Here is a 25,789-nt window from a genome sequence, read left to right on the forward strand (position 1 = left end):
TGAAAACTTTCTGAAGGCACTGTAAGATTAGATTCATGGGGAATGTTCCACTGTAAACTGATATATGATTAAATTGATGGGGAATGTTCCACTGTAAAACTGATATATGATTAAATACATGGGGAATGTTCCACTGTAAAACTGATATATGATTAAATACATGGGGAATGTTCCACTGTAAAACTGATATATGATTAAATACATGGGGAATGTTCCACTGTAAAACTGATATATGATTAAATACATGGGGAATGTTCCACTGTAAAACGTATATATGATTAGATACATGGGGAATGTTCCACTGTAAAACTGATATATGATTAAATACATGGGGAATGCTCCACTGTAAAACTGATATATGATTAAATACATGGGGAATGTTCCACTGTAAAACTGATATGTGATTAGATACATGGGGAATGTTCCACTGTAAAACTGATATGTGATTAGATACATGGGGAATGATCTGGAGGTCAATAATCAAGAAAGAGAGGAGGCAAGAATATTTTGAATTCAGCCTGAAAAAAATATTTATTGTTAATAAACAAAACATTATTTATGGATTGAAGCAAAACGTCCTAGTTATGTAGATACACTAACCAAGCATTAACAGATTGAGTAACAGCTTTCTACGTCATTTCTAATCTGAGTTACTGTGTTGTTACTTTGTTCCCTGTGTTACATTGTTCCCCAGTCTCCCCTATTTTGTATTTGAATATGATAATATTTGCTCTGGATTTGATAACTACATTTGAAGACTTCTTGTCTAGAGACAAATGTATCCTTGTTTTATCAAAGTAAGGAAGTTAAATAACAACCTTGTGTTTCCGCACCCTTTTGTAAGAGAAAGGGGGGCTAGCTAATGTAAGAACTGCTGGATAAGAACTGTTAATTCTAGAACGAGGAAGACAACACATCAAGAGAGGTTTCAGTTGCAGCTTTTTCTCAGTTTGACTTGCATAGCCAGACTTGTGGACAACAGTAAAGGAAACGTCTTTTTGGGGCTCATTTGAAGTCAGTTAATTGAATTAGGGAGTGAAGAGAGAGACATGGAGGCTGTTTTTGGATTGTTGGTGATGATAGCAGGAGTGTCTCATGGTAAGTTAGTCTTTATTTGTGTCGTAGCTCATTATGCAAGAGCCTACTATTTTCAGACTGAAGACTATGGCTATATGGAGACAGGAGGGATGCAGAGAGTTATAGAGAGGTTTTCCATTCCAACCATATCTGAGTATAACTTTAGATGGCTTGTGTGCCCGTATCATTGCAACAGCATAATTGGTGTCTGGAAAATATATTGATAAAAGATATGCATATTCCTGGCAAACCTGAGACTGCTCCATCTGATTGTTCCTTTCGATACTGTTTTCTGCTGTATCCCACTCATTGTATAAGTCATCTTTGAAGTTACTGGCAACTCAGTGTCAGACAATTAGATTACAAAAAAGCACTCCAGTTCAGTCGTAGTTATGACAGTAACATATTTTCACTCTATCCACTTATACCAGTTGTGTCAGAATTGTGACACAATGTTCAACTTTGTCCTCAGGCATGTTGACCTCCTCCTGTGATGCTAGGGAGGATGGATGTCAGTGTTATGGAGCTCTGGGAGGAACTGTCTATCTCCAGCTGACTGATACCACAGTATCTGAACTCACATTTAAAAAAGATCCCACTGGTGTAACTACAGAGATACTCCGAATGAGAAGAAACAAAATGATAATCGCTGACTCCATTAAAGCTAGATCAGAGTTCTTCATGAACAACAGGACATTTAGGATATCTAACACAGAAAGGACGGATTCTGATGAATACCTCTTAGAAACGTTTCATTCTAATGGAAGTTCATTGGCCACCAGGAGACTACACCTGTTCATTGAAGGTAAATAGCTAACCCTCTTTAAAAAATATAGCTACATGACAGTATAGGGATACTTGAAAGCTGGGGCAACCCTTGTCTGGCAGGGAAACTTTATTTGTTTTATCGTTTTCATTATTTGAGCCTAAAAAATACATTTAGGGAATTTTAAAAGATATAATATTTTCAATATTATTCATTTCCATGTGGGCTCTGTGCCAGGAAATGCCCTTGTCTAGAGCAAAGGTTCACAATTTGAAACTCCCCCCAAAAGTGTTTAAAATTCTAAAAACTTGCGAAACTGTTAAAGGAGCTCTTATAGTTTCTTACAATATCCCTCTCTGACTTTAAAGAATATTTTTCCCAAAACTGGGATTCCTAAAAAAATGTGTCCAGAGTTTTGGTCAACTTCGTCATATTTGTCTAAAACCCTAAATTAATCAGAAATGATTGGGGTCAGCTATACCATGACAACACCTTCATCTCCTGATTAACTGCAGTGCAACAAGACAATGCATGGTCCTGAAAGTCCTCTACTTTTGATCGATTAAATATTGAAATCACCATGGTCACAGTGGAGATGCAGCAAGTGCAGGTGATTTGCAAGCGATTCTATTATTCCATGTCACAGCAATATATCATATCTGTTAGCAAACAATTGAATTTTATTTAAAAAATTGGTTCATATAATAAAGCATAAGTGGTTGCTTTCCCATTGTGTTGTTTTTGGTACATTTTTACTGAGTCAGACAGCTCCAAAATGCAGCTGTTTCAGCCTCACTCTGTGCTTTCTGTGGTGGAGGGGCAGACAGAGAGCATGATTGGCTCAGGGTGCTGTTACTCTTGGGGCCCCTACTTCATTGCAGCAACAGCTGGGAGAGCTAGCCAGCAAAACATCCATTTTAGTAAGGGTTCTATTTACGAAGGCTGATGGTGTCTCTAGGTTTGTTTATTCAGTTCTATTTCTAGCATTTGCTTCAGATGCATATCAACAATGCTTGATAAATAAATGCTTGATAAATCGGGCATTAACAATTGTAAAGGATTAATTGCATGAATAAACATTCATGGAAATATATCAATAAAAAATAACAACAATAGTTATTTGTTTAGCCAGAATCAAGGATATGTTTTGTATAATTCTACAAAGTCCTAGAAAAAACATATGCCTATAGCCTGTTTTAGTTTCCCTTACATTAAAACCATTAGTGTAATCCATTTGATCAACTTTGTTTGTAGATTCGATTAGTAATAGAGTTATAGTAATTAATAAAGTCCAGTTACAGGTTATTTTGACAAAGAAGAAACGCAAAAGAGGATAACAATAATATAACCAGCCAGGTGCGCAGGTGAAATGATTTGCTGTAATCCTAAACAAATTCACCCGTGCATTAACACTTGTAAAGGAATAATTGCATAAAGAAATATTCGTGTAAATATATTTATGACAATATATAAAAACAATCATTTGTTGATTACAATGGACACTGTATTGTGCCTTTACACATGAGAATCAATCCCGTCTTTCTTTGGGCTTCGGGTCCACAGTCAGCACACAGCTTCGGGGCTTTGTGTGAGCAAGCCCTACAAACAAATCGGTTGCACTGCCCACAGTTTTCATGGCCCTTGTTTCGTGTGCACCTGCCAACTTAACATTGTGTTTTGTTTTTCCGTGTGGGAGCTGTGGTGCTTGGGGAGGAGGTAAAGCAGGACTTGCTGCCGTTTTGGTCTGCTTGGCGGCTCACGAAGCTCACATGCCAGATCCAGTGGTATGCATGGCGCTGAGAATGCAAACACTCTTATTTATTTTACATCGGTACACCGTGAGTGTTGCTTTACCACTCTCCATCGCTGATGTGGAGTACAGCTCCGCTGGTATGTTGTTCTGCGCAGAGGGGGGCAGCTCCCGCCTTTGTTCACGGTTCCTAGCAGGCTAGTTTTCTCGTACTTGGTTTCAACATCAGCGGCTAAACAAAAGTTAATTGAAGTCACGTACCATTATCAGTTTCTATCTGGTTTTTACCGCACATTCATCCATTGATGACAGAAAAGCATATTTAAATGTCACGTGTATTACGTTACTAGTGTTTGCTTAGTAGCCAGAGCAATTCTGCGGCGTTAGTGGTCATGTGGTGAATGCATGGACACCACGGATATTCTTGGAAAAAGTTAAAATAGGAAAATGAGCTGCATCTCTTGAATTTTGAGAGTTATTTGACAAAGGTTAGTGTCATAGAAACTGCTCAATATGCTCTTTCAGATGCTATATAGAAATCAACATATTTTACCTGCATATCCCTGCATCTGTCAATTACAAGATGTGCCAGCCGGCTGTGCAGGCTGACAGGCATCGTTTGTTTCCCGCTCATCAACTTGGATAGAGTCAATGAAATGTATTGCATTATGCTAAAGGACTACTGCAACACATAGCATGTTTTCGTTTCACTTACACTACATTAGATTAGTAATAGAGCTACAGTAAATAAAACAGTCCTGTAACAGCTTATTATTACAAAGTAAAACGTAAAGGAGAATAGTATCAACCTTCAAGGCATACGGTCAAATTACTAACATGAGCGCCAATGCTGATAAATAGGCTTAACACAAACTCACCATTACACTAATATTGTTCTAAATTAAATCAACCTCTTCACCCTCATCATTCAGTTAGGCATAATTTAAATTCGATTGTGAAGTAACTTGCACAGTTTTCGCCCATTCCATCCATTTGCCATTCATTCAGTGGGCTGGCAGCTGGATAGAGTCAAGGATATGTTTTGCATTATTATGAAGGCCTACTGCAACATGTAGCATTTTTTTGTTCCCTTAAAATACGTTTGATTAGTAGTAGAGTTATAGTAAAGAAAACAGTCCCAAAACAGGTTATTTTTACAAAGTAAAAAGGTACACGGTCAAATTTTTTACATGAGCGCCAACACTGACAAATAGGTATAGCACAAACTCGTCATTATACTATTGTTGTTCTAAATTAAATCAACCCCTTCACCCTCCTTATCATTCAGTTAGTCCTAATTTAAATACAATTGTAAAGTAAGGTGCACAATTATCACCCATTCGTCCATTTGTCGTTCATTCAGTGAGGAGAGAGATACGAATTAGCGCCTGTCCTACAGCATATTGTCTTGGCTGTAGGTTAGGAATGGGTGTGGGGAAAAAAGGCTCTAAATAGTGTTCTGTTTCTGATTTAAAAATTCTGACAAATGAGCTTAGCTTTTTTTGTAGGTTTTTTGGGGGGCAGATTTTTTTATTTACAAAATCAAACGTTAGTGGCCGTTGGCCTATGGGATTCTAGTGTTAATAAGAGTCAAAGCCTTCCCTAGTTACACACAAGGAATATCGTTCTATGGTTAATGCTATTCCCTCAGATATTTCCCAGCTAATGAAAAATCTAATTTTAAGGTATACTTAGAATAGAACCCAGTCTATTTATTAATGGTATTGATATCAAAAGTCCCAAGTGTACAAATATACACATAAGATAATAATTTTCATAACAAAAGAACAAGGAAACAGGGAAATCCTTTTGGAATTTAACAGCTGTCAGACATTCAATGGTTAACGGCTTGGCTTTGTCCCTTTACGTTTTGTATTTCTAGAGGATAAAATAGGTGCACCTAAAGATTCTGCAAGATATGTACCCCTCCAACACAATGGTGTCAAGGTTTATATACATTGATGTCAAGTGTACCTTCTGCAATGACGGACCTGAAATGCTGACACATTTGTTTTCCAGTTGTTACACTATTAGAGATATGGTGGAGTACATACTGAGTAATTTGTTTTTCATCAACCCTCTGCTTTAAGGTGTTTTTGATAGACATTGTTTTTAGCTTCTGAAATAATAACAAAAGCTTGTCTCAGTCCAATATTATAACAAATTATTATCTGAATAAGTGTCATTAGCTAGATATCTGTCCAATTGTTGACAGACTCATGCGAATATTCTAAAATGTGTAACATTTTCCCACCAGTGGTTTTTCCACAAAACAGAGTTGTTGCGGATAAAAATGAGTGCGTGATGACAAAATGTACTTTTAGCTTAGGTTTTCATGTCCCGAATAAAAATCAAAAATTCAATGTGTTTCCATTGCATTTTAAACTCTACCAATAGTTTTCTCACAAAAACTGTTGCGTTAAATAATAAATGTGCCTACTCTGGTCTTGGCACGTGCACTCTAGCCAATAGCTGGCAGATACGGTGCGGGTAGGCTGTGCGGGTAGGTTAGTTAGTCTACATGATGAGATTATTATGGATAAGAGCTGGAATGTTTTTATTTGTCAAACGGCAGCCAAGCATCGATAATCATGTCACCAGAATATGACCCTCTATATTTACTGGATAGCAGCATCAAGCTGATCACCGTGCACTTTTACCACTATGTGAATTTCATCATCATTTATTTAATCAGTAGCCTAATAGACTGTATGGTTTCCCAAGTAGTGGTAGGACCACACAGCCATCCCATTCAGCTATTACTGGAAATGTACTATTCTATCCTACGTATTCTACAGATATACTAAATATTCTATTCACATACTGTCCATGATGTCTACACACACACGCACGCACACGCACGCACACACACACACACACACCCACACACACACACACAGTGCATTCGGAAAGTATTCCGACCCCTTGACTTTTTCCACATTTTGTTATGTTCGTCTTATTGTAAAATTGATTCAATTGTTATTTTTCCTCATCAATCTACACACAATTCCCCATAATGACAAAGCAAAAACAGGGTTTAAGAAAATTGAATGTATTAAAAATAAAACACTGAAATATTACATTTACATAAATATTCAGACCCTTTATTCAGTACTTTGTTGAAGCACCTTTGGCAGCGATTACAGCTTCAAGTGTTCTTGGGTATGACGCTACCAGCGTGGCACACCTGTATTTGGGGAGTTTCTCCCATTCTTCTCTGCAGATCCTCTCAAGCTCTGTCAGGTTGGATGGGGAGCGTCACCGCACAGCTATTTTCAGATCTCTCCAGAGATGTTCGATCGGGATCAAGTCTGGCCTCTGGCCGGGCCACTCAAGGACATTCAGAGACGTGTCCCGAAGCCACTCCTGCGTTGTCTTGGCTCTGTGCTTAGGGCCATTGTCCTGTTGGAAGGTGAACCTTCACTCCAGTCTGAGGTCTTGATCGCTCTGGAGCAGGTTTTCATCAAGGATCTCTCTGTACTTTGCTCTGTTCATCTTTCCCTCAATCCTGACTAGTCTACCAGTCCTTTCCGCTGAAAAACACCCACAAAACATGATGCTGCCTCCGCTATGCTTCACTGTAGGGATGGTGCCAGGTTTCCTCCAGATGTGACGCTTGGCATTCAGGCCAAAGAGTTCAATCTTCGTTTCATCAGCGGAGAATCTTGTTTCTCATGGTCTGAGAGTCATTTAGGTGCCTTTTGGAAAACTGAGGCGTGGCCTCCATCTGGCCACTCTACCATAAGGGCCTGATTGGTGGAGTGCTGCAGAGAAGGTTGTCCTTCCCATCTCCACAGATGAACTCTGGAGCTCTACCAGAGTGACCATCGGGTACTTGGTCACCTCCCTGAGCAAGGTCCTCCCCTAATTGCTCAGTTTGGCCGGGCAGCCAGCTCCAAACTTCTTCCATTTAAGAACAATGGAGGACACTGTGTTCTTGGGGACCTTCAATGCTGCAGACATTTTTTGGTACCCTTCCCCAGATCTGTGCCTTGACACAATTCTGTCTCGAAGCTCTACGGACAATTCCTTCCACCTCCTGGCTTGGTTTTTGCTCTGACATACACTGTCAACCACTGAACACCACTGAAAATGGCACCAATAGATTGGGCAGCCGTGCTATTAGTCTCTAGGCAACTTTGCAGTATTTTGTTTTTTATGTGTTATTTCTTACATGATTAGCCCAGAATTTTTTTTGTGTTATTACATACAGCCAGGAAGAACTTTTGGATATCAGAGTGGCGGTAACTCACCAGCATTACCAGCATTACGACCAGGAATACGACTTTCACAAATTTGATATTTTGTTCGTACCACACAGGGCAATTGAACTGATTCCAGAAGCTGATCCAAAACACTGCTGGCGGAGAAGAGGTATTCGGAGTGGACTTCTAGTCTGACTCAGGAGGCACGCACACCACCCACCGCTTCCGAGTATATTACTTGCTAATGTTCAGTCTCTGGATATTAAAGTTGATGAGCTCAGGGCGAGGATTTCCTTCCATCAGGGATTGTAACATACTCTGTTTCACGGAAACATGGCTCTCTCGGGATATACTGTCTGAGTCTGTACAGACAGTTGGGTTCTCAGTTCATCGCTCAGACAGGAATACATATCTCTCCAGGAAGAAGGGCAGGGGTGTATGTTTCATGATTAACTACTCATGGTGTGTTTGTGATAACACACAGGAACTCAAGTCCTTTTGTTCACCCGACCTAGAATACCTCACAATCAAATTCTGACAGTATTACCTCCCAAAAGAATTCACTTCGGTTATAGTCACAGCCGTGTATATTCCCCCTCAAGCCGATACCACGACGGCCCTCAAATAACTTCACTGGAAACCACATATCCCGAGGCCGCATTTATTGTAGCTGGGGATTTTAACAAAGCAAATTTGAGGAAAACACTACCAAAGTTCTATCAACACATTGACTGTAGTACTTGCGCTGCTAAAACACTCGACACTGCTACTCCAACTTCCGGGATGCCTGCAAGGCGTTCCCCCGCCGTCCCTTCAGCAAATCTGATCACGACTCCATTTTGCTCTTCCCTTCCTATTGGCAGAAAGTCAAACAGGAAGTACCCGTGCTAAGAACTATTCAACGCTGGTGTTACCAATCGGAATCCTCGCTTCAAGATTGTTTTGATCACACGGACTGCGATATGTTCCGGATGATAGCCTCCGAGAATAACATTGACGAATACACTGATACAGTGACTAAGTTTATCAGGAAGTGTATAGGTACAACATCTCCTATACACTTCCTGATAAAGTCAGTAACTGTATCAGTGTATTTGTCTGTAAGACAATCAAACAGGCAAAATGTCAGTATAGAGACAAAGTGGAGTCGCAATTCAACGGCTCAGACATGAGACGCATATGGCAGGGTCTACAGACAATCACGGACTACAAAGGGAAAACCAGCCACAGGAGGTTGATGAAATTTGGCTTGGCACCTAAAACCTTCACAAACTTTTACAGATGCACAAATGAGAGCATCTTGTTGGGCTGTGTCACTGCCTGGTACAGCAATTGCACCACCCGCAACCGCAGGGCTCTCCAAAGGGTGTTGCGGTCTGCCCAACACATCACCGGGGGGAAACTACCTGCCCTCCAGGACAACTACAGCACCCGATATCACAGGAAGGCCAAAAAGATCATGAAGGACAACAACCACCCGAGCCACTGCCTGTCACCCTGCTATCATCCAGAAGGCGAGGTCAGTACAGGTGCATCAAAGATGCGAACGAGAGACTGAAAACAGCTTCTATCTCAAGGCCATCAGACTAGTAAATAGTCATCACTATCACATTAGAGGGTGCTGCCATATATACATAGACTTGAAGTCACTGGCCACTTTAATAATGGAACACTAGTCACTTTAATAATGTTTATATATACTGCTCAAAAAAATAAAGGGAACACTTAAACAACACATCCTAGATCTGAATGAAAGAAATAATCTTATTAAATACTTTTTTCTTTACATAGTTGAATGTGCTGACAACAAAATCACACAAAAATAATCAATGGAAATCCAATTTATCAACCCATGGAGGTCTGGATTTGGAGTCACACTCAAAATTAAAGTGGAAAACCACACTACAGGCTGATCCAACTTTGATGTAATGTCCTTAAAACAAGTCAAAATGAGGCTCAGTAGTGTGTGTGGCCTCCACGTGCCTGTATGACCTCCCTACAATGCCTGAGCATGCTCCTGATGAGGTGGCGGATGGTCTCCTGAGGGTTCTCCTCCCAGACCTGGACTAATGCATCCGCCAACTCCTGGACAGTCTGTGGTGCAACGTGGCGTTGGTGGATGGAAAGAGACATGATGTCCCAGATGTGCTCAATTGGATTCAGGTCTGGGGAACGGGCGGGCCAGTCCATATCATCAATGCCTTCCTCTTGCAGGAACTGCTGACACACTCCAGCCACATGAGGTCTAGCATTGTCTTGCATTAGGAGGAACCCAGGGCCAACCGCACCAGCATATGGTCTCACAAGGGGTCTGAGGATCTCATCTCGGTACCTAATGGCAGTCAGGCTACCTCTGGCGAGCACATGGAGGGCTGTGTGCCACCCCACACCATGACTGACCCACCGCCAAAACGGTCATGCTGGAGGATGTTGCAGGCAGCAGAACGTTCTCCACGGCATCTCCAGACTCTGTCACGTCTGTCACGTGTTCAGTGTGAACCTGCTTTCATCTGTGAAGAGCACAGGGCGCCAGTGGCGAATTTGCCAATCTTGGTGTTCTCTGGCAAATGCCAAACGTCCTGCACGGTGTTGGGCTGTAAGCACAACCCCCACCTGTGGACGTCGGGCCCTCATACCACCCTCATGGAGTCTGTTTCTGACCGTTTGAGCAGACACATGCACATTTGTGGACTGCTGGAGGTCATTTTGCAGGGCTCTGGCAGTGCTTCTCCTGCTCCTCCTTGCACAAAGGCGGAGGTAGCGGTCCTGCTGCTGGGTTGTTGCCCTCCTACGGCCTCCTCCACGTTTCCTGATGTGCTGGCCTGTCTCCTGGTAGCGCCTCCACGCTCTGGACACTACGCTGACAGACACAGCAAACCTTCTTGCCACAGCTCGCATTGATGTGCCATCCTGGATGAGCTGCACTACCTGAGCCCCTTGTGTGGGTTGTAGACTCCGTCTCATGCTACCACTAGAGTGAAAGCACCGCCAGCATTCAAAAGTGACCAAAACATCAGCCAGGAAGCATAGGAACTGAGAAGTGGTCTGTGGTCCCCACCTGCAGAACCGCTCCTTTATTGGGGGTGTCTTGCTAATTGCCTATAATTTCCACCTGTTGTCTATTCCATTTGCACAACAGCATGTGAAATTTATTGTCAATCAGTGTTGCTTCCTAAGTGGACAGTTTGATTTCACAGAAGTGTGATTGACTTGGAGTTACATTGTGTTGTTTAAGTGTTCCCTTTATTTTTTTGAGCAGTGTATTTTGCATTAATAATCTCATACGTTTATACTGTATTCTATTCTATTCTACTGTATCTTAGTCTATGATGCTCTGACATTGCTCGTCCAAATTTTTATATATTCTTAATTCCATTCATTACTTTAGATTTGTATGTATTGTGTGTATTGTTGTGAAATTGTTAGATATTACTTGTTAGATATTACTGCACCGTTGGAGCTAGAAACACAAGTATTTCGCTACACCCGCAATAAAATATACTGAACACGTGTATATGACTAACACAATTCGGTTTGATTTGATTTGAACTATGGGTCCTTATATAGACAGGTGTGTGGCTTTCCAAATAATTTCCAATCAATTGAATTTACCACAGGTCGACTCCAATCATGTTGTAGAAACACATCAAGGATGATCAATGTGTATATGTATATATATATATATATATATATATATATATAGATGAAGTGAGGGAATAACGTTAGAGTTGAAAAAATTGCATATTGTTAACCGGGACCTTGTATTAACAGGCACGCAGATGCAAGCAGTGTCGCAATATTGCAGACAGATTACTAGCTAGTTCACTCTATAAAAGTATGCTCAACTACCGTGGTCTTTTGTGCAATAAGAGATAAAGATATGGGAAGTTGCCATAAACTGATCATAACCCAAATGTTATGTTTGTGTGTGGCTCAAAACTCATTTCTGAGATTGGTTATTAGTGCATTGAATGTGTAGCCAATGTGTACTGGTTTCGATGCATATGCGTTTTGTTAATTGAGTGTGCCCCACCAATATTTTCATGCATGGTCAAACCATATCCTGTCAAGTCCATCTCCCTTATATATTAAGATAGAATATGAGTTATGGTTCAAATATCCAATTCTGGCTTTGTTTAGTTTAGCAGATACATTATCAAAACATTACACATGATTATTATCATCATCAACATCATCATCATTGTCATAATCATCAATAGACCTTTAGGAGAAGCAGCATGGGATTCACCACTTTTCAACACAGATTTGTGACTGTTTATTTTGCCTACAGGGCTCATATATGTTAACTGTACCTTATCCACCGGGACAAAGATATCAGGGTGGGTGAATGCCACTGACGATCCCCAGCGTGTTGAGGCTACAACTGCCAATACAGTCAAAAATGATATCAACAATCCAACCGTAAACCAGTTCCACTGTCAAGTAACCGCTGGTGCTATTGGTAAGTTGGATATAGTAATTTTTTTAACTGATTTTATTCATTTGCTGATTAGTTGTCCCTCACAGATGAAATTTGGGAGGGGACAGTGGATCGGTCTCAGACCAAACTGTCTCCAATGGTGCCCATATTGATTTTGTCTATCCTCACCAGACACGCAGGTTAAAATACCAAAACCAACTGTGAACTCAACCAACTATACTGAACAAAAATATGAACGCAACATGTAAAGTGTTGCTCATTTCATGAGCTGAAATAAAATATCCCAGAAATGTTCCATTCTTAAAACCTCTTTGGGCTAGGGGGCAGTATTTCCACGCCCGGATGAAAAGCATGCCCAAAGTAAACTGCCTGTTACTCAGGCCCAGAAGCTAGGATATGCATAGCATTAGTAGATTTTGATAGAAAACACTCTGACGTTTCTAAAACTGTTTGAATAATGTCTGTGAGTATAACAGAACTGATTTGGCAGGCGAAACCCCGAGCACAAACCATCCAGGGAATTGTTTTTTTTTGGTTTTCCCTTAGATTTCTATGATAAGAAATATAAATATGCTTGCAGTTTCTATGGCTTCCACTAGATGTCAACAGTCTTTAGAAATTGGTTGATGTTTTTCTTTTGAGAAATGAAGAAGTATTCCTGTTCGTTCCATGTGTCACTCAGAGGGACTCAAGTCTTCTGGTGCGTGCGACCTGGAACTCGCTTCACTTTGTTTTCATCCGGTATTGAACCCAGTTTAACCTGTCTTAAATTGTATCGATTATTTACATTTTAGGGTACCTAAGTTTGGATTAGGAAAGATGTTTGAAATGTTTGGACCAAGTTTACAGGTAACTTATTAGATACTTTGTAGGCATGTTGGGCGAGTTGAAACCGGTGTATTTCTGAATCAAATGCGCCAAATAAATTGACATTTTGGGGATATAAAGAAGGAATGTATCGAACAAAAGGACCATTTATTATGTTTCTGGGACATTTTAGAGTGCCAACAGAAGAAGATCTTCAAAGGTAAGGCATGAATTATATCGTTATTTCTGACTTTTGTGTCGCACCTGGCTGGTTGAAATCTCATTTTCATGTGTTTGTATGCGGGGTGCTGTCCTCAGATAATAGCATGGTCTGCTTTCGCCGTAAAGCCTTTTTGAATTCTGACACCTTGGCCGGATTAACAAGAAGTTAAGCTTTATTTTGATGTATTGCACTTGTGATTCTATGAAAGTTAAATATTTATCCTCTTTGGGATAGGGGGCAGTATTTTCACGTCCGGATGAAAAGCGTGCCCAGAGTAAACTGCCTGCTACTCAGGCCCAGAAGCTAGGATATGCATATTATTAGTAGATTTAGATAGAAAACACTCTGAAGTTTCTAAAACTGTTTTAATGATGTCTGTGAGTATAACATAACTCATATGGCATGTGAAAACCTGAGAAAAATCCAACCAGGAAGTGGGAAATCTGAGGCTTGTAGTTTTTCAAGTGATTCCCTATCCAATATACAGTGTCTGTGTGGTCATATTGCACTTCCTAAGGCTTCCACTAAATGTCAACAGTCTTTAGAACGTTATTTCAGGATTCTACTGTGAATGGGGAGAGAATAAGAGCTAATGGAACCAGGTGTCTGAGAAAAAGGCATGAGCTCAGTCACGTGCGCGGCCTAGGGAGCGAGCTGAGATCATCTTCATTCCTAAAGAGAAAGGAATTGTCCGGTTGAAGATTTATGATAAAAACATCCTAAAGATTGATTCTATACATCGTTTGACATGTTTCTACAAACTGTAGTATAACGTTTTTGACTTTTCGTCTGGACTTAGTAAGCATGCGCCTTGCATTTGGAATAGTGAACCTAACGCGCGAACAAAATTGAGGTATTTGGACATAAAGATGAACTTTATCGAACAAAACAAACATTTATTGTGGAACTGGGATTGCTGGGAGTGCATTCCGATGAAGATCATCAAAGGTAAGTGTATATTTATAACGCTATTTCTGACTTCTGTTGACTGCACAACATGGTGGGTATCTGTATAGCTTCTTTTGGTGTCTGAGTGCTGTACTCAGATTATTGCAAAGTGTGCTTTCGCCGTGAAGATTCTTTGAAATCTGACAGAGCGGTTGCATTAAGGAGAAGTGTATCTTTAATTCTGTGCATAACACTTGTATATTTTATCAAAGTTTATGATAAGTATTTCTGTAAATTCATGTGGCTCTCTGCAAAGTCACCAGATGTTTTGGAGGCAAACATTACTGAACATAACGCGTCAATGTAAACTGAGATTTTTTGATATAAATATGAACTTTATCGAACAAAACATACATGTATTGTATAACATGAAGTCCTATGAGTGCCATCTGATGAAGATCATCAAAGGTTAGTGATTCATTTTATCTATATTTCTGCTTTTTGTGACTCCTCTCTTTGGCTGGAAAATGGCTGTATGTTTTTGTGTGACTAGGTGCTGACCTAACATAATCGTTTGGTGTGCTTTCACTGTAAAGCCTTTTTGAAATCGGACACTGTGGTTGGATTAATGAGAATCTTATCTTTAAAATGGTGTATAATACTTGTATGTTTGAGGAATTTTTATTATGAGATGTTTGTTGTTTTTAATTTTGCGCCCTGCACTTTCACTGGCTGTTGTCAAATCGATCCCGCTAAAGGGATTTGATCTGTAAGAAGTTATAGTATTTTAATTTTAATTTGGCGCTCTGCAATTTCACCGGATGTTGTCAAATCGATCCCGCTAAAGGCATTGGTGCGTGAAGGGATCACTAAGAGGTTAGAAAAAGCTTATTTCTCTCAAATGTTGTGCACAAATTTGTTTACATCCCTGTTAGTGAGCATTTCTCCATTGCTAAAATAATCCATCCACTTGACAGGTGTGGCATATCAAGAAGCTGATTAAACAGCATGATCATTACACAGGTGCACCTTGTGCTGGGTACAATAAATGGCCACTCTAAAATGTGCACTTTTGTCACACAATACAATGCCACAGATGCCCTAAGTATTGAAGGAGTGTGCAATTGGCATGCTGACCAGAGCTGTTGTTAGATAATTTAATGATACATTTCCCTACCATAATGTAATTTTTGAGAATTTGGCAGTACGTCCAACCGGCAACAGAACCACAGACCACGTGTATGTCAACGTTGTGAACAGAGTGCTCCATGGTGGCGGCGGGGTTATGGTAAGAGCAGGCATAAGCTACGAACAAGGAGCACAATTGCATTTTATTGATGACAATTGGAATGCATATAGAAACCGTGACGAGATCCTGAGGTTCATTGTTATGCCATTCATCCGCCGCCATCGCCTCACATTTCAGCGTGATAATGCAAGGTCCCATGTCACAAGGATCTGTACACAATTCCTGGAAGCCTAAAATGTCCCAGTTCATCCATGGCCTGCATACTCACCAGCAACTTCGCACAGCCATTGAAGAGGAGTGGGACAACATTCCATAGGCCACAATCAACAGCCTGATCAACTCTATGTGAAGGAGATGTGTCGCATACTGACTGGTTTTCCGATCCATGCCCCTACAGATGCATATCTGTATTCCAAGTAATGTGAAATCCATTGATTAGGGCCTAATGAATTTGTTTCTATAACCCAGTAAAATCTTTGAAATGGTTGCGTTTATATTTTTGTTCAGTGTATATTAATTTGGGTAGAGGTCGAAACACATATGAAACATTGACAGATAAACATTGGGTTGTTATTTTACCTGAAATGCATATGGTCCTTTTTAGCTGGGTCTTTGTAGAATGTTGACCCATTTTGAGTCACACAAAGTTGTGTGTTCTCTACTCCGACAAATAATCCACAGACAAAGGGGGAACCTAGTTCTTTTTTTAGTTTGTTTTCTTTGATTAATCTCTTGTCGTTCATTCTTCTTCTTCTCTGGATGGCAGTTGGTAACTAACTTTAAGGTGCATTACCGCCACTAAATGGACTGGAGTGCAGGGGTTGGAACCGGTTCAGGGAAAAGAACTGAAAACCACAAAATAATGATATTTTAAGAGGAACAGAACCAGAACCGAGAATGAAAGTGATCTATACTGTTCCAGAACAGAACTGTTATTTTAAAAGCATGAGAACATTATTTTTCCAGTCCCACAGCAAACCCTCACATAGTTTCTGAGTGACAATTCCAGTGTCTGCCTGCCTGCCACTTGAAAATCTTTGCCAGTGTGTGTACAGGCTACCTGCGCCTCCCCCTCCCTCCGAAGCATAGTATATTCTAGCTACTGACATTACAAGCCTCATTCAGAAATTAGGGAAAGAGATATTGAATTAGAGAAGAATGGATTCACTTTTTCAATGCTAGTTAAGGATACGATTGTTATCACGTTTTATATTGGATTTATTAACTACAAAAAGGTAAGATGTATTTTAATTTTAATTCTGGTGCCACTCTGCGCACACAAGCTTGTTAGCTAGCTAACTTAGCATGCTCTGGTCTAGATCTCAAACTCTAGATGGCATTATGTGTACTTTAATGTAACTGAGAGTTATGATCAAAGGCTAGCTTTAGTCCAAATGTTAGTTAAGCCAACTCTGAAGGTAAAAGACATTCAAAGTTCCTCCATAGAAGCCACTCCTCCAGAGGTATACTTCTGAGGGCCCAGTTCACATAATGCATGTTGTAACAATAAGATGCCCAGAGCTTCATTCCCAGTGCTCTCATCACCCACAAAGTTTCAGTCGCATCTCTCACTCTACACAACACTTGTCTGTCCAATGACTGTGCATGGCTTGCCCACACCATAGCAAGCTGCTATATCCATTGGTGAAGTAATTTAATGTTGAGCTAAATGTTAAAAAAAAATCGATTTCAGAGGTTTTAAGGAACAGAAAGTAAAAATGTAAACCGTTACTGTTTTTAGGTTCGAACCGGTTCAGAACTTATTTTTTTTGGTCGGAACAGCTGAACGGAACTAAAAAAATGGTACTGTTCAGAATGAAACAATTGGAAAATAATTTACTTTCCAACCCCTGCTGGAGTGTGGACCTTGTTTATCTTTCAATCGTCCACATGGGTATATGATCGTAAAAAACAATGAGTAGAAGGGAGAGGTGGGACTTGTAGTGGCTTGTATTCATGGATGCCAAGGTAAGTCAGTCTTCCCCCAAAAAAATTACCAAGAAAAAAACATAAATAATGACTATTTTGTCTCTCTGTGTTTCATAATTTTCCTTAAATTCGCAAGAGGCTAATAGAATCTCACCAGAGTAAGCATCCACGCAAGCGTAACAGCACCCCTCTGTCTCATTATGTGTTGGCTATCTATCCGATGCTGTCTGGTTAAAAAGAGTGTGACATTGTTGCAAGGGAAGCCAGTGAGTATTTGGCCTCCCTTAGTAAAAAAAGTATAAAATAATAGCCAATCAGCTTTGAGCTAATCTGAAGTAGCTCAAATGTGAATGGTCCTGGCGCAACAACAAAACATTTAAAGGGAAGCCAGTTTGGATTTGGCTTCACGCTATCACATCGATTGCAGAAACAACTTGAATTGTTGCATTTCGTTGTGTTGTTGTCCTCTGTTGGCTAGCTAGCTAGTTAAAATTGTCCCTTTCCTAAATTAGCCATTAGTTGAGATAGGGATTTGGACCTGTGGTTTTTCTTAGTTCTCCTTACTGGCCAATGATTATAACGGCAATTCTGATACAACCATAAATTGTCCCTGGCCTGAAAGTGTCATATTCATCGTAATGATGGGACCAAACTGCAGCGGGAACTTGAAACATCTTGTTGTATTTATTAAAGAAATTAACACTGAACAAAAGAACGATGAAAAACAGTCATGTAAGGTGCTCTGACTATACATGGAACAACTACCCACAAAACCCATGGAAAAACACCCCTACTAAATAGGACCTTCAATTAGAGGCAACGAGGAAAAGCTGCCTCCAATTGAAGGTCATTCCAATAAACTAAACATAGAAATATAAGAACTAGACCGAACATAGAAATATATTAAGATAGAACATAACCCCCAAAACACACAAAACTAACACACCCCTGCCACGTCCTGACCAACTACAATAACAGCATGACCTCTTTTCTGGTCAGGACGTGACAATACCCCCCCCCCCAAAGGTGCAGACACCGAATGCACCTTAACCATATGACACAAACAAAAACCCACAACAAAAATCCCAAAACTACAGAGAGGAAAGGGAGGGTGGCCACCGTCACCGATGGTTCCTGTGCAAACAACCCCCCTTCCCCAATACTCCCCCATACGGAGGTGGCTCATGTTCTGGCCCTAGTCCCCAACCTAACCTGTCCACCCCTGCTGAAGGCTCAGGGCTAAGGCGCGTCACTGGAGACCTCGGGCTGAGGTGCGTCGCTGGAGACCTCGGGCTGAGGCGCGTCGCTGGAGACCTCGGGCTGAGGCGCGTCGCTGGAGACCTCGGGCTGAGGGGCGTCGCTGGAGAACTCGGGCTGAGGGGCGTCGCTGGAGAACTCGGGCTGAGGGGCGACTCTGGGAGCTCCGGACTGGAGGGCGACTCTGGGAGCTCCGGACTGGAGGGCGACTCTGGGAGCTCCGGACTGGAGGGCGACTCTGGGAGCTCCGGTTCCGGACTGGAGGGCGACTCTGGGAGCTCCGGTTCCGGACTGGAGGGCGACTCTGGGAGCTCCGGTTCCGGACTGGAGGGCGACTCTGGGAGCTCCGGTTCCGGACTGTTGTAGGGTGACTCTGGGAGCTCCGGTTCCGGACTGTTGTAGGGCGACTCTGGGAGCTCCGGTTCCGGACTGTTGTAGGGCGACTCTGGCTGCGCCGGTTCCGGACTGTTGTAGGGTGACTCTGGCTGCGCCGGATCCGGACTGTAGGCCATCTCTGTCGGTCCCGGAATGTAAGCCGTCTCTGTCGGTTCCGGACTGTAGGCCGTCTCTGTCGGTTCCGGACTGTAGGCCGTCTCTGTCGGTTCCGGACTGTAGGCCATCTCTGTCTGAAGCACTGGACGGGGAACTGTCGCCGGAAGCTCTGGACGGAGAACTGTTGCCGGAAGCTCTGGACGGGGAACTGTCGCCGGAAGCTCTGGACGGGGAACTGTCGCCGGAAGCTCTGGATGGGGAACTGTCACCGGAAGCTCTGGACTGGACAGGCGCACTAAAGGCCTGGTGCGTGGGGCTGGCTTTGGAGGCGCCAGACTAGGGACACACACCTCAAGGCTAGTGCGAGGAGCAGGAACAGGACATTCTGGACTGGGCTGATGCACTGGAGGCCTGGTGCGTGGGACTGGCTTTGGAGGCGCCAGACTAGGGACACGCACCACAGGGCTAGTGCGAGGAGCAGGAACTTGATACATGGGGCCTTGACTACGCACTGGAGATCTAGAGCGCACAACCTGCACAACCCGTTCTGGCTGGATTGTTACCATAGCTCGGCACGGGCGGAGTGCTGGCACAGGGCAAACTGGGCTGTGCTGAGGCATGATGGCTGCCGAGCGTATTTCCGCATAGCTCGGTGCCTTCATGATCCGTTGCTCCCCTTAATAAGCACGGGGAGTTGGCTCAGATCTACGACCTGACTTAGCCATACTACCCGTGTGCCCCCCCCAAACTTATTTTGGGGCTGCCTCTCGCACTCGCCAAACCCTGCGTATAACGCCTCGTAATGGCGCCGCTCCGCCTTGGCTGCCTCCAGCTCCTCCTTAGGGCGTCGGTACTCCCCAGCCTGGTGCCATGGTCCTGCCCCGTCCAAAATTTCCTCCCATGTCCACGACTCCAGATACCTCTGCTGCTCCTTCCTCCGCTGCTTGGTCCGTTGTTGGTGGGTAGTTCTGTCATATTCGTCGTAATGATGGGACCAAACTGCAGCGGGAACATGAAACATCTTCTTGTATTTATTAAAGAAATGAACACTGAACAAAAGTACGACGAAAAACAGTCCTGTAAGGTGCTCTGACTATACATGGAACAACTACCCACAAAACCCATGGAAAAACACCCCTACTAAATAGGACCTTCAATTAGAGGCAACGAGGAACAGCTGCCTCCAATTGAAGGTCAGCGCAATAAACTAAACATAGAAATATAAGATCTAGACCGAACATAGAAATATATTAACATAGAACATAACCCAAAAAACCCTGAAACACACAAAACTAACACACCCCTGCCACATCCTGACCAACTACAATAACTAAATGACCCTTTTCTGGTCAGGACGTGACAGAAAGGATGGAATTTCAGTATGTAGCTAGATGTAGAAGCCTAATGTTAATAACTAGATAATGTTGCCCATGCAAGCAAGGATTTTTGTAAGGTAGCCTAGGACAACAAAAAATAAAAGCGTGTACTGTATGACAGAGAGATAGACTGTTTCGTTAACATGAAAGAGAGGAGGATGGATGGCATTGCCATTTCTCTGCCAGTAGGGTGAGTTTTTCTACTTGCACACACACGAACATACACACACACACACACACACACACACACACACACACACACATAGAAATCAGAACCATGGACAGCCACATCATATTTAGCTTATGTTATTTGGATTAAATTGTTTTTGGTATCTTTTAGTTGTCACTGTGTTAGACTAAGCACAGGTGATTTGATGATGTTGAAATGTTGAAGTTGAAATGGTGCTGGAAAAGTGGAGGCTGCTCCTGTTTTCTTTGCGACTTTCTTTGCGACTCTCTGGTTTTAAATCAATAGTTGTTTAGTAGTCCGAAAATGTCAGAAACATTAACTTGCTTGACCATGCTGTATGCTTTGTGGATTTCACCAGACAGCTGTTGCTGTCCGGTTTTGTGATGAAACAAATGTGTTGTTGAATTTATTCTGCCACTGTGTCTTCTTATGTACAGTGAGGGAGAAAAGTATTTGATCCCCTGCTGATTTTGTATGTTTGCCCACTGACAAAGAAATGATCAGTCTATAATTTTAATGGTAGGTTTATTTGAACAGTGAGAGACAATAACAACAACAAAAATAAAGAAAAACGCATGTCAAAATAAGTATTTGACCCCCTCTCAATCAGAAAGATTTCTGGATCCCAGGTGTCTTTTATACAGGTAACAAGCTGAGATTAGGAGCACACTCTTAAAGGGAGTGCTCCTAATCTCATCTTGTTACCTGTATAAAAGACACCTGTACGCAGAAGCAATCAATCAATCAGATTCTAAACTCTCCAATATGGCCAAGACCAAAGAGCTCTCCAAGGCTGTCAGCGACAAGATTGTAGACCTACACAAGGCTGGAATGGGCTACAAGACCATTGCCAAGCAGCTTGGTGAGAAGGTGACAACAGTTGGTGCGATTATTCGCAAATAGAAGAAACACAAAAGAACTGTCAATCTCCCTCGGCCTGGGGCTCCATGCAAGATCTCACCTCGTGGAGTTGCAATGATCATGAGAACGGTGAGGAATCAGCCCAGAACTACACGGGAGGATCTTGTCAATGATCTCAAGGCAGCTGGGACCATAGTCATCAAGAAAACAATTGGTAACACACTACGCCGTGAAGGACTGAAATCCTGCAGCGCCCGCAAGGTTCCCCTGCTCAAGAAAGCACATATACATGCCCGTCTGAAGTTTGCCAATGAACATCTGAATGACTCAGAGGACAACTGGTGAAAGTGTTGTGGTGAGATGAGACCAAAATGGAGCTCTTTGACATCAACTCAACTCGCCGTGTTTGGAGTAGGAGGAATGCTGCCTATGACCCCAAGAACACCATCCCCACCGTCAAACATGGAGGTGGAAACATTATGCTTTGGGGGTGTTTTTCTGCTAAGGGGACAGGACAACTTCACCGCATCAAAGGGACGATGGATGGGGCCATGTATCGTCAAATCTTGGGTGAGAACCTCCTTCCCTCAGCCAGGGCATTGAAAATGGGTCGTGTATGGGTATTCCAGCATGACAATGACCCAAAATACACGGCCAAGGCAACAAAGGAGTGGCTCAAGAAGAAGCACATTAAGGTCCTGGAGTGGCCTAGGCAGTCTCAAGACCTTAATCCCATAGACAATCTGTGGAGGGAGCTGAAGGTTCGAGTTGCCAAACGTCAGCCTCGAAACCGTAATGACTCTGAGAAGATCTGCAAAGAGGAGTGGGACAAAATCCCTGCTGAGATGTGTGCAAACCTGGTGGCCAACTACAAGAAACGTCTGACCTCTGTGATTGCCAACAAGGGTTTTGCCACCAAGTACTAAGTCATGTTTTGCAGGGGGGTGAAATACTTATTTCCCTCATTAAAATGCAAATCAATTCATAACATTTTTGACATGCGTTTTTCTGGATGTTTTTGTTGTTATTCTGTCTCTCACTGTTCAAATAAACCTACCATTAAAATGATAGACTGATCATTTCTTTGTCAGTGGGCAAACGTACAAAATCAGCAGGGGATCAAATACTTTTTTCCCTCACTGTATCATGGTCACAAGGCATATGAAATAACAGGTTACAGAGCAAACACCAATTATCACAACATATAGGTTGTAATATGGCTTTTTTTTCTAGCTTGGCTTCCCCAGTGATTTTACCCACGCACTGCTACTGGGGACTTGCAGTGCGTCAAGTGTCTAAAATAGAACCAAGTTCTATTTTAGCTTCTTGCTATGCAGACGCCCGTTGACGCGCACGAGCGGATAAAACAGTTTGATAACATGTACTGTATGTTTATTTTTCAATGCTCGTGCCCTCAACACGTGGGCGGTGTAGTCAGCATGTTGGTCACACGCGATATCTCAGACAGCCCTGTTCCGATTTTTACGAAACTTGGGTGAAAGATGAGTCTTGCCATAGAGATCCAGCATTTACAAATATATACCAATTGGCCCAAGGTGGGAGCTATAGTATTGAAATTAAATTTGTGATTCACACCTGGAGAGGAGGAGGTGAAGCGAGAGGGATAACTGGACCCAAAATCTTCTTCTCCAGCAGGTGGCGTTTTTCTTTGGTGCATTACATGGAGTAGGGGTGTGGATTAGCTAAGAGACTGAATAATTCCTGGGGGATGACATGTTTACTGTTCCCCTCTTAATTTATGTGTTATTCTGTCTCTCTTTTCCACAGGATCTGGGTTCAATGTGTTTGTTTATTTCCAACTTGCTGAAGTCTTCATTCTGATGGCAATCTGTCTGGGATCATACTGTTTCTACAAGAAGAAAACTTGTCCTCAAGAACAAGGTCAGTAACCATGCACTGTACCTTTCAATTAAGGTCTAGCTTTGTTTTAAATGTTTCTAATTGTATTCTGCTTAATTCTCTCTCTCTCTCTCTCTCTCTCTCTCTCTCTCTCTCTCTCTCTCTCTCTCTCTCTCTCTCTCTCTCTCTCTCTCTCTCTCTCTCTCTCTCTCTCTCTCTCTCTCTCTCTCTCTCTCTCTCTCTCTCTCCAGATGATGGTCAGTAAGCAGAGGAATATGAAGACTCTCAGGTGGATCATGGTGGGACTCAGAGGAGGGTGTTGATGTCCTAAGAGTTGCTATGGGTATCAACCAGGCTTTGAGATTACCTTATGAAATAATGACTAACGATGATATAATACTGCTTATCACTCTTTTAATCTTGAAACTCAAAGCACAGTAATGTATTTAAACCCAAAAAATGGCATTCTATTCTTTTGACATTTATTTTCTTATTTTCATAATGTTCCTTAAGACCTGCCCTTAACAACATGACTAGTGAATGATCTATGTGATGATGTTTATTTCATGGATTTTAACTCTTGAATTGTTGTGTTTTAGTGCTTTTTATTTTGTTCATACTGTTACATAAACCAATTAAAAAGTTCTTTAAAAAAAATACATTTTCTTTCATATTATAATGCTACCTTCTTAAACACAAACAAATTATTATTTTACCAATAGCATACATGACATTTATTTATTAGACTGTTAGCATGTTGACATCTGAAAGACTCATCATTGGCTCGAAGGGGGTCCCTCTAGGCTTTTCTAGTGTTAAGTATCATTTAAAATGTTAAAGGAGTGTAGATTACAGTGTATTGATTGCATTGCAGGGTTGTGATATACAGTAACAGAAATGTTCGAGAGTTGAAATAAACTGGAATAGAGAGAAAATATAAGTACCTTCTATACTTGTGCTTTTCTATTACCAATTTCTATGTTCTATGTTTGTGCTTTTCTATAAACCAATTTCTGTGTTCACGCAAGTGACTGATTGAATGAATCCTCAGTATCTGCAATTTGGCAGTATGCCCAGACCTTGTTTTGAGAACAAAAGATATCTCAGTTTCAAGGTCTCTGCTTAGAGAGAAGAAGCCTCGTGAGGTATTGTTTTGTCACATGTTATGAACCAGTATTGGTCGGTCACATGAATGAAACAAATGGTAATGATGAATTAATTATGCAAATATAACTTGTCTGTGTATAGCCGTATTTAAGACAACTGCTGGGACTGCCCCAGCACAGCTCCTGACAGACATTTACTATGGTGCATTATGTTTGTTGGAACCTCTCCAGCGTGCTGACAATAGACAATGATTGATTTAAGATTGACTTTGAGTGCTCCTGCGTAAGAATTTCCACGACATAACCTTTTCAAGAAAGCACAAAGCCCTTTGCTCTTTCATTGTATTAATTAATTGACTTCTAATACATTTTTATATGGTATTGGCTTTACATTTTTTTTTTATATTCTGTTGCCATATATGAATTAGCAATGGCATTAATACATTTTCAAAGTATATGGAAACAAATTGCGTTCGAATACTTTTTCTCATGAAAAATTAAACAGCATGAACCTGTAAGACTTTCTTAAAATGAAGGTCACCCTCACAAATCAAATCAAATTGTATTTGTCATATGCTTCGTAAACAACAGGTGTAGACTAACAGTGAAATGCATATGGGCCCTTCCCAACAATGCAGAGAGAAACAAAATATAGAAATAATTGAAAAGTAAAGTAGCGAGTACCACTTCCTCCCAAATCGGCCCGTACCTGGCACGACCTCGGGACCTTTTCCTCACCAACACATTTGACTGTCCTCCCTCGAGCGTATTAGCCGATCGTGCCACCACAAAAGCTAGCTAATGAGCCCACGCAAGCGGGACACTTAATGCTGAGGAGTATGTTTGAAACATCCCCATGTCCTACACTGGCACCACACTACCACATCTCTTACCTCTTACCTATAGGTCGTCTCATCGTTGTCGGTGATCAGGCCACCGTACCACAAACTTAATGATGGTGTTTGAGTTGTGGGCGGTCACGCGTGGCCCTTGTGTTGAGGGTCAGTGTGGTGTATGTGTTGCTGCCTATCCTTACCACCTGGGAAGGCCCGTCAGGAAGTCCAGGATCCAGTTGCAGAGGGAGGTGTTCAGTGCAAGGGTCCTTAGCTTAGTGATGAGCTTGGAGGGCACCATCGTGTTGAATGCTGAGCTGTGGTCAATGAATAACATTCTCAGGTAGGTGTTCCTTTTGTCCAAGTGGGAAAGGGCAGTGTGGAGTGCAATAGAGATTGCGTCATCTGTGGATCTGTTGTGGTGGTATGCGAATTAGAGTGCGTCCAGGGTGTCTGGGAGGATAGTGTTGATGTGAACC

At 41.9% G+C, this 25,789-nt stretch overlaps 1 protein-coding gene across 2 annotated transcripts; it reads left to right on the forward strand.

The window, feature by feature from the left end:
• Window positions 1-777: 777 nt before the first annotated feature.
• Window positions 778-24,355, forward strand: LOC106611883 (uncharacterized). 2 transcript variants are annotated; one of them, XM_014212515.2, is made up of 5 exons: window positions 778-1,098; window positions 1,550-1,882; window positions 12,090-12,260; window positions 23,300-23,413; window positions 23,623-24,355. In XM_014212515.2, exons 1-5 carry the CDS (start codon window positions 1,050-1,052, stop codon window positions 23,634-23,636), a joined length of 681 nt encoding a protein of 226 aa, XP_014067990.1. In that variant the 5' UTR covers window positions 778-1,049; the 3' UTR covers window positions 23,637-24,355. The 2 variants fall into 2 exon arrangements, with proteins under 2 accessions (XP_014067990.1, XP_045579974.1); XM_045724018.1 differs by lacking the exon at window positions 12,090-12,260.
• Window positions 24,356-25,789: the final 1,434 nt, after the last annotated feature.

This window comes from Salmo salar, chromosome ssa09 (assembly GCF_905237065.1).
Source record: "Salmo salar chromosome ssa09, Ssal_v3.1, whole genome shotgun sequence".
NCBI lineage: Eukaryota > Metazoa > Chordata > Actinopteri > Salmoniformes > Salmonidae > Salmo > Salmo salar.

Coding starts and splice junctions, on each gene's coding strand:
- LOC106611883 (XM_014212515.2), top strand. CDS start 1,050: ATGGAGGCTGTTTTTGGATTGTTGGTGATGATAGCAGGAGTGTCTCAT. Junction 1,099..1,549: donor GATAGCAGGAGTGTCTCATG/GTAAGTTAGTCT, acceptor CTTTGTCCTCAG/GCATGTTGACCTCCTCCTGT. Junction 1,883..12,089: donor ACTACACCTGTTCATTGAAG/GTAAATAGCTAA, acceptor TTTTGCCTACAG/GGCTCATATATGTTAACTGT.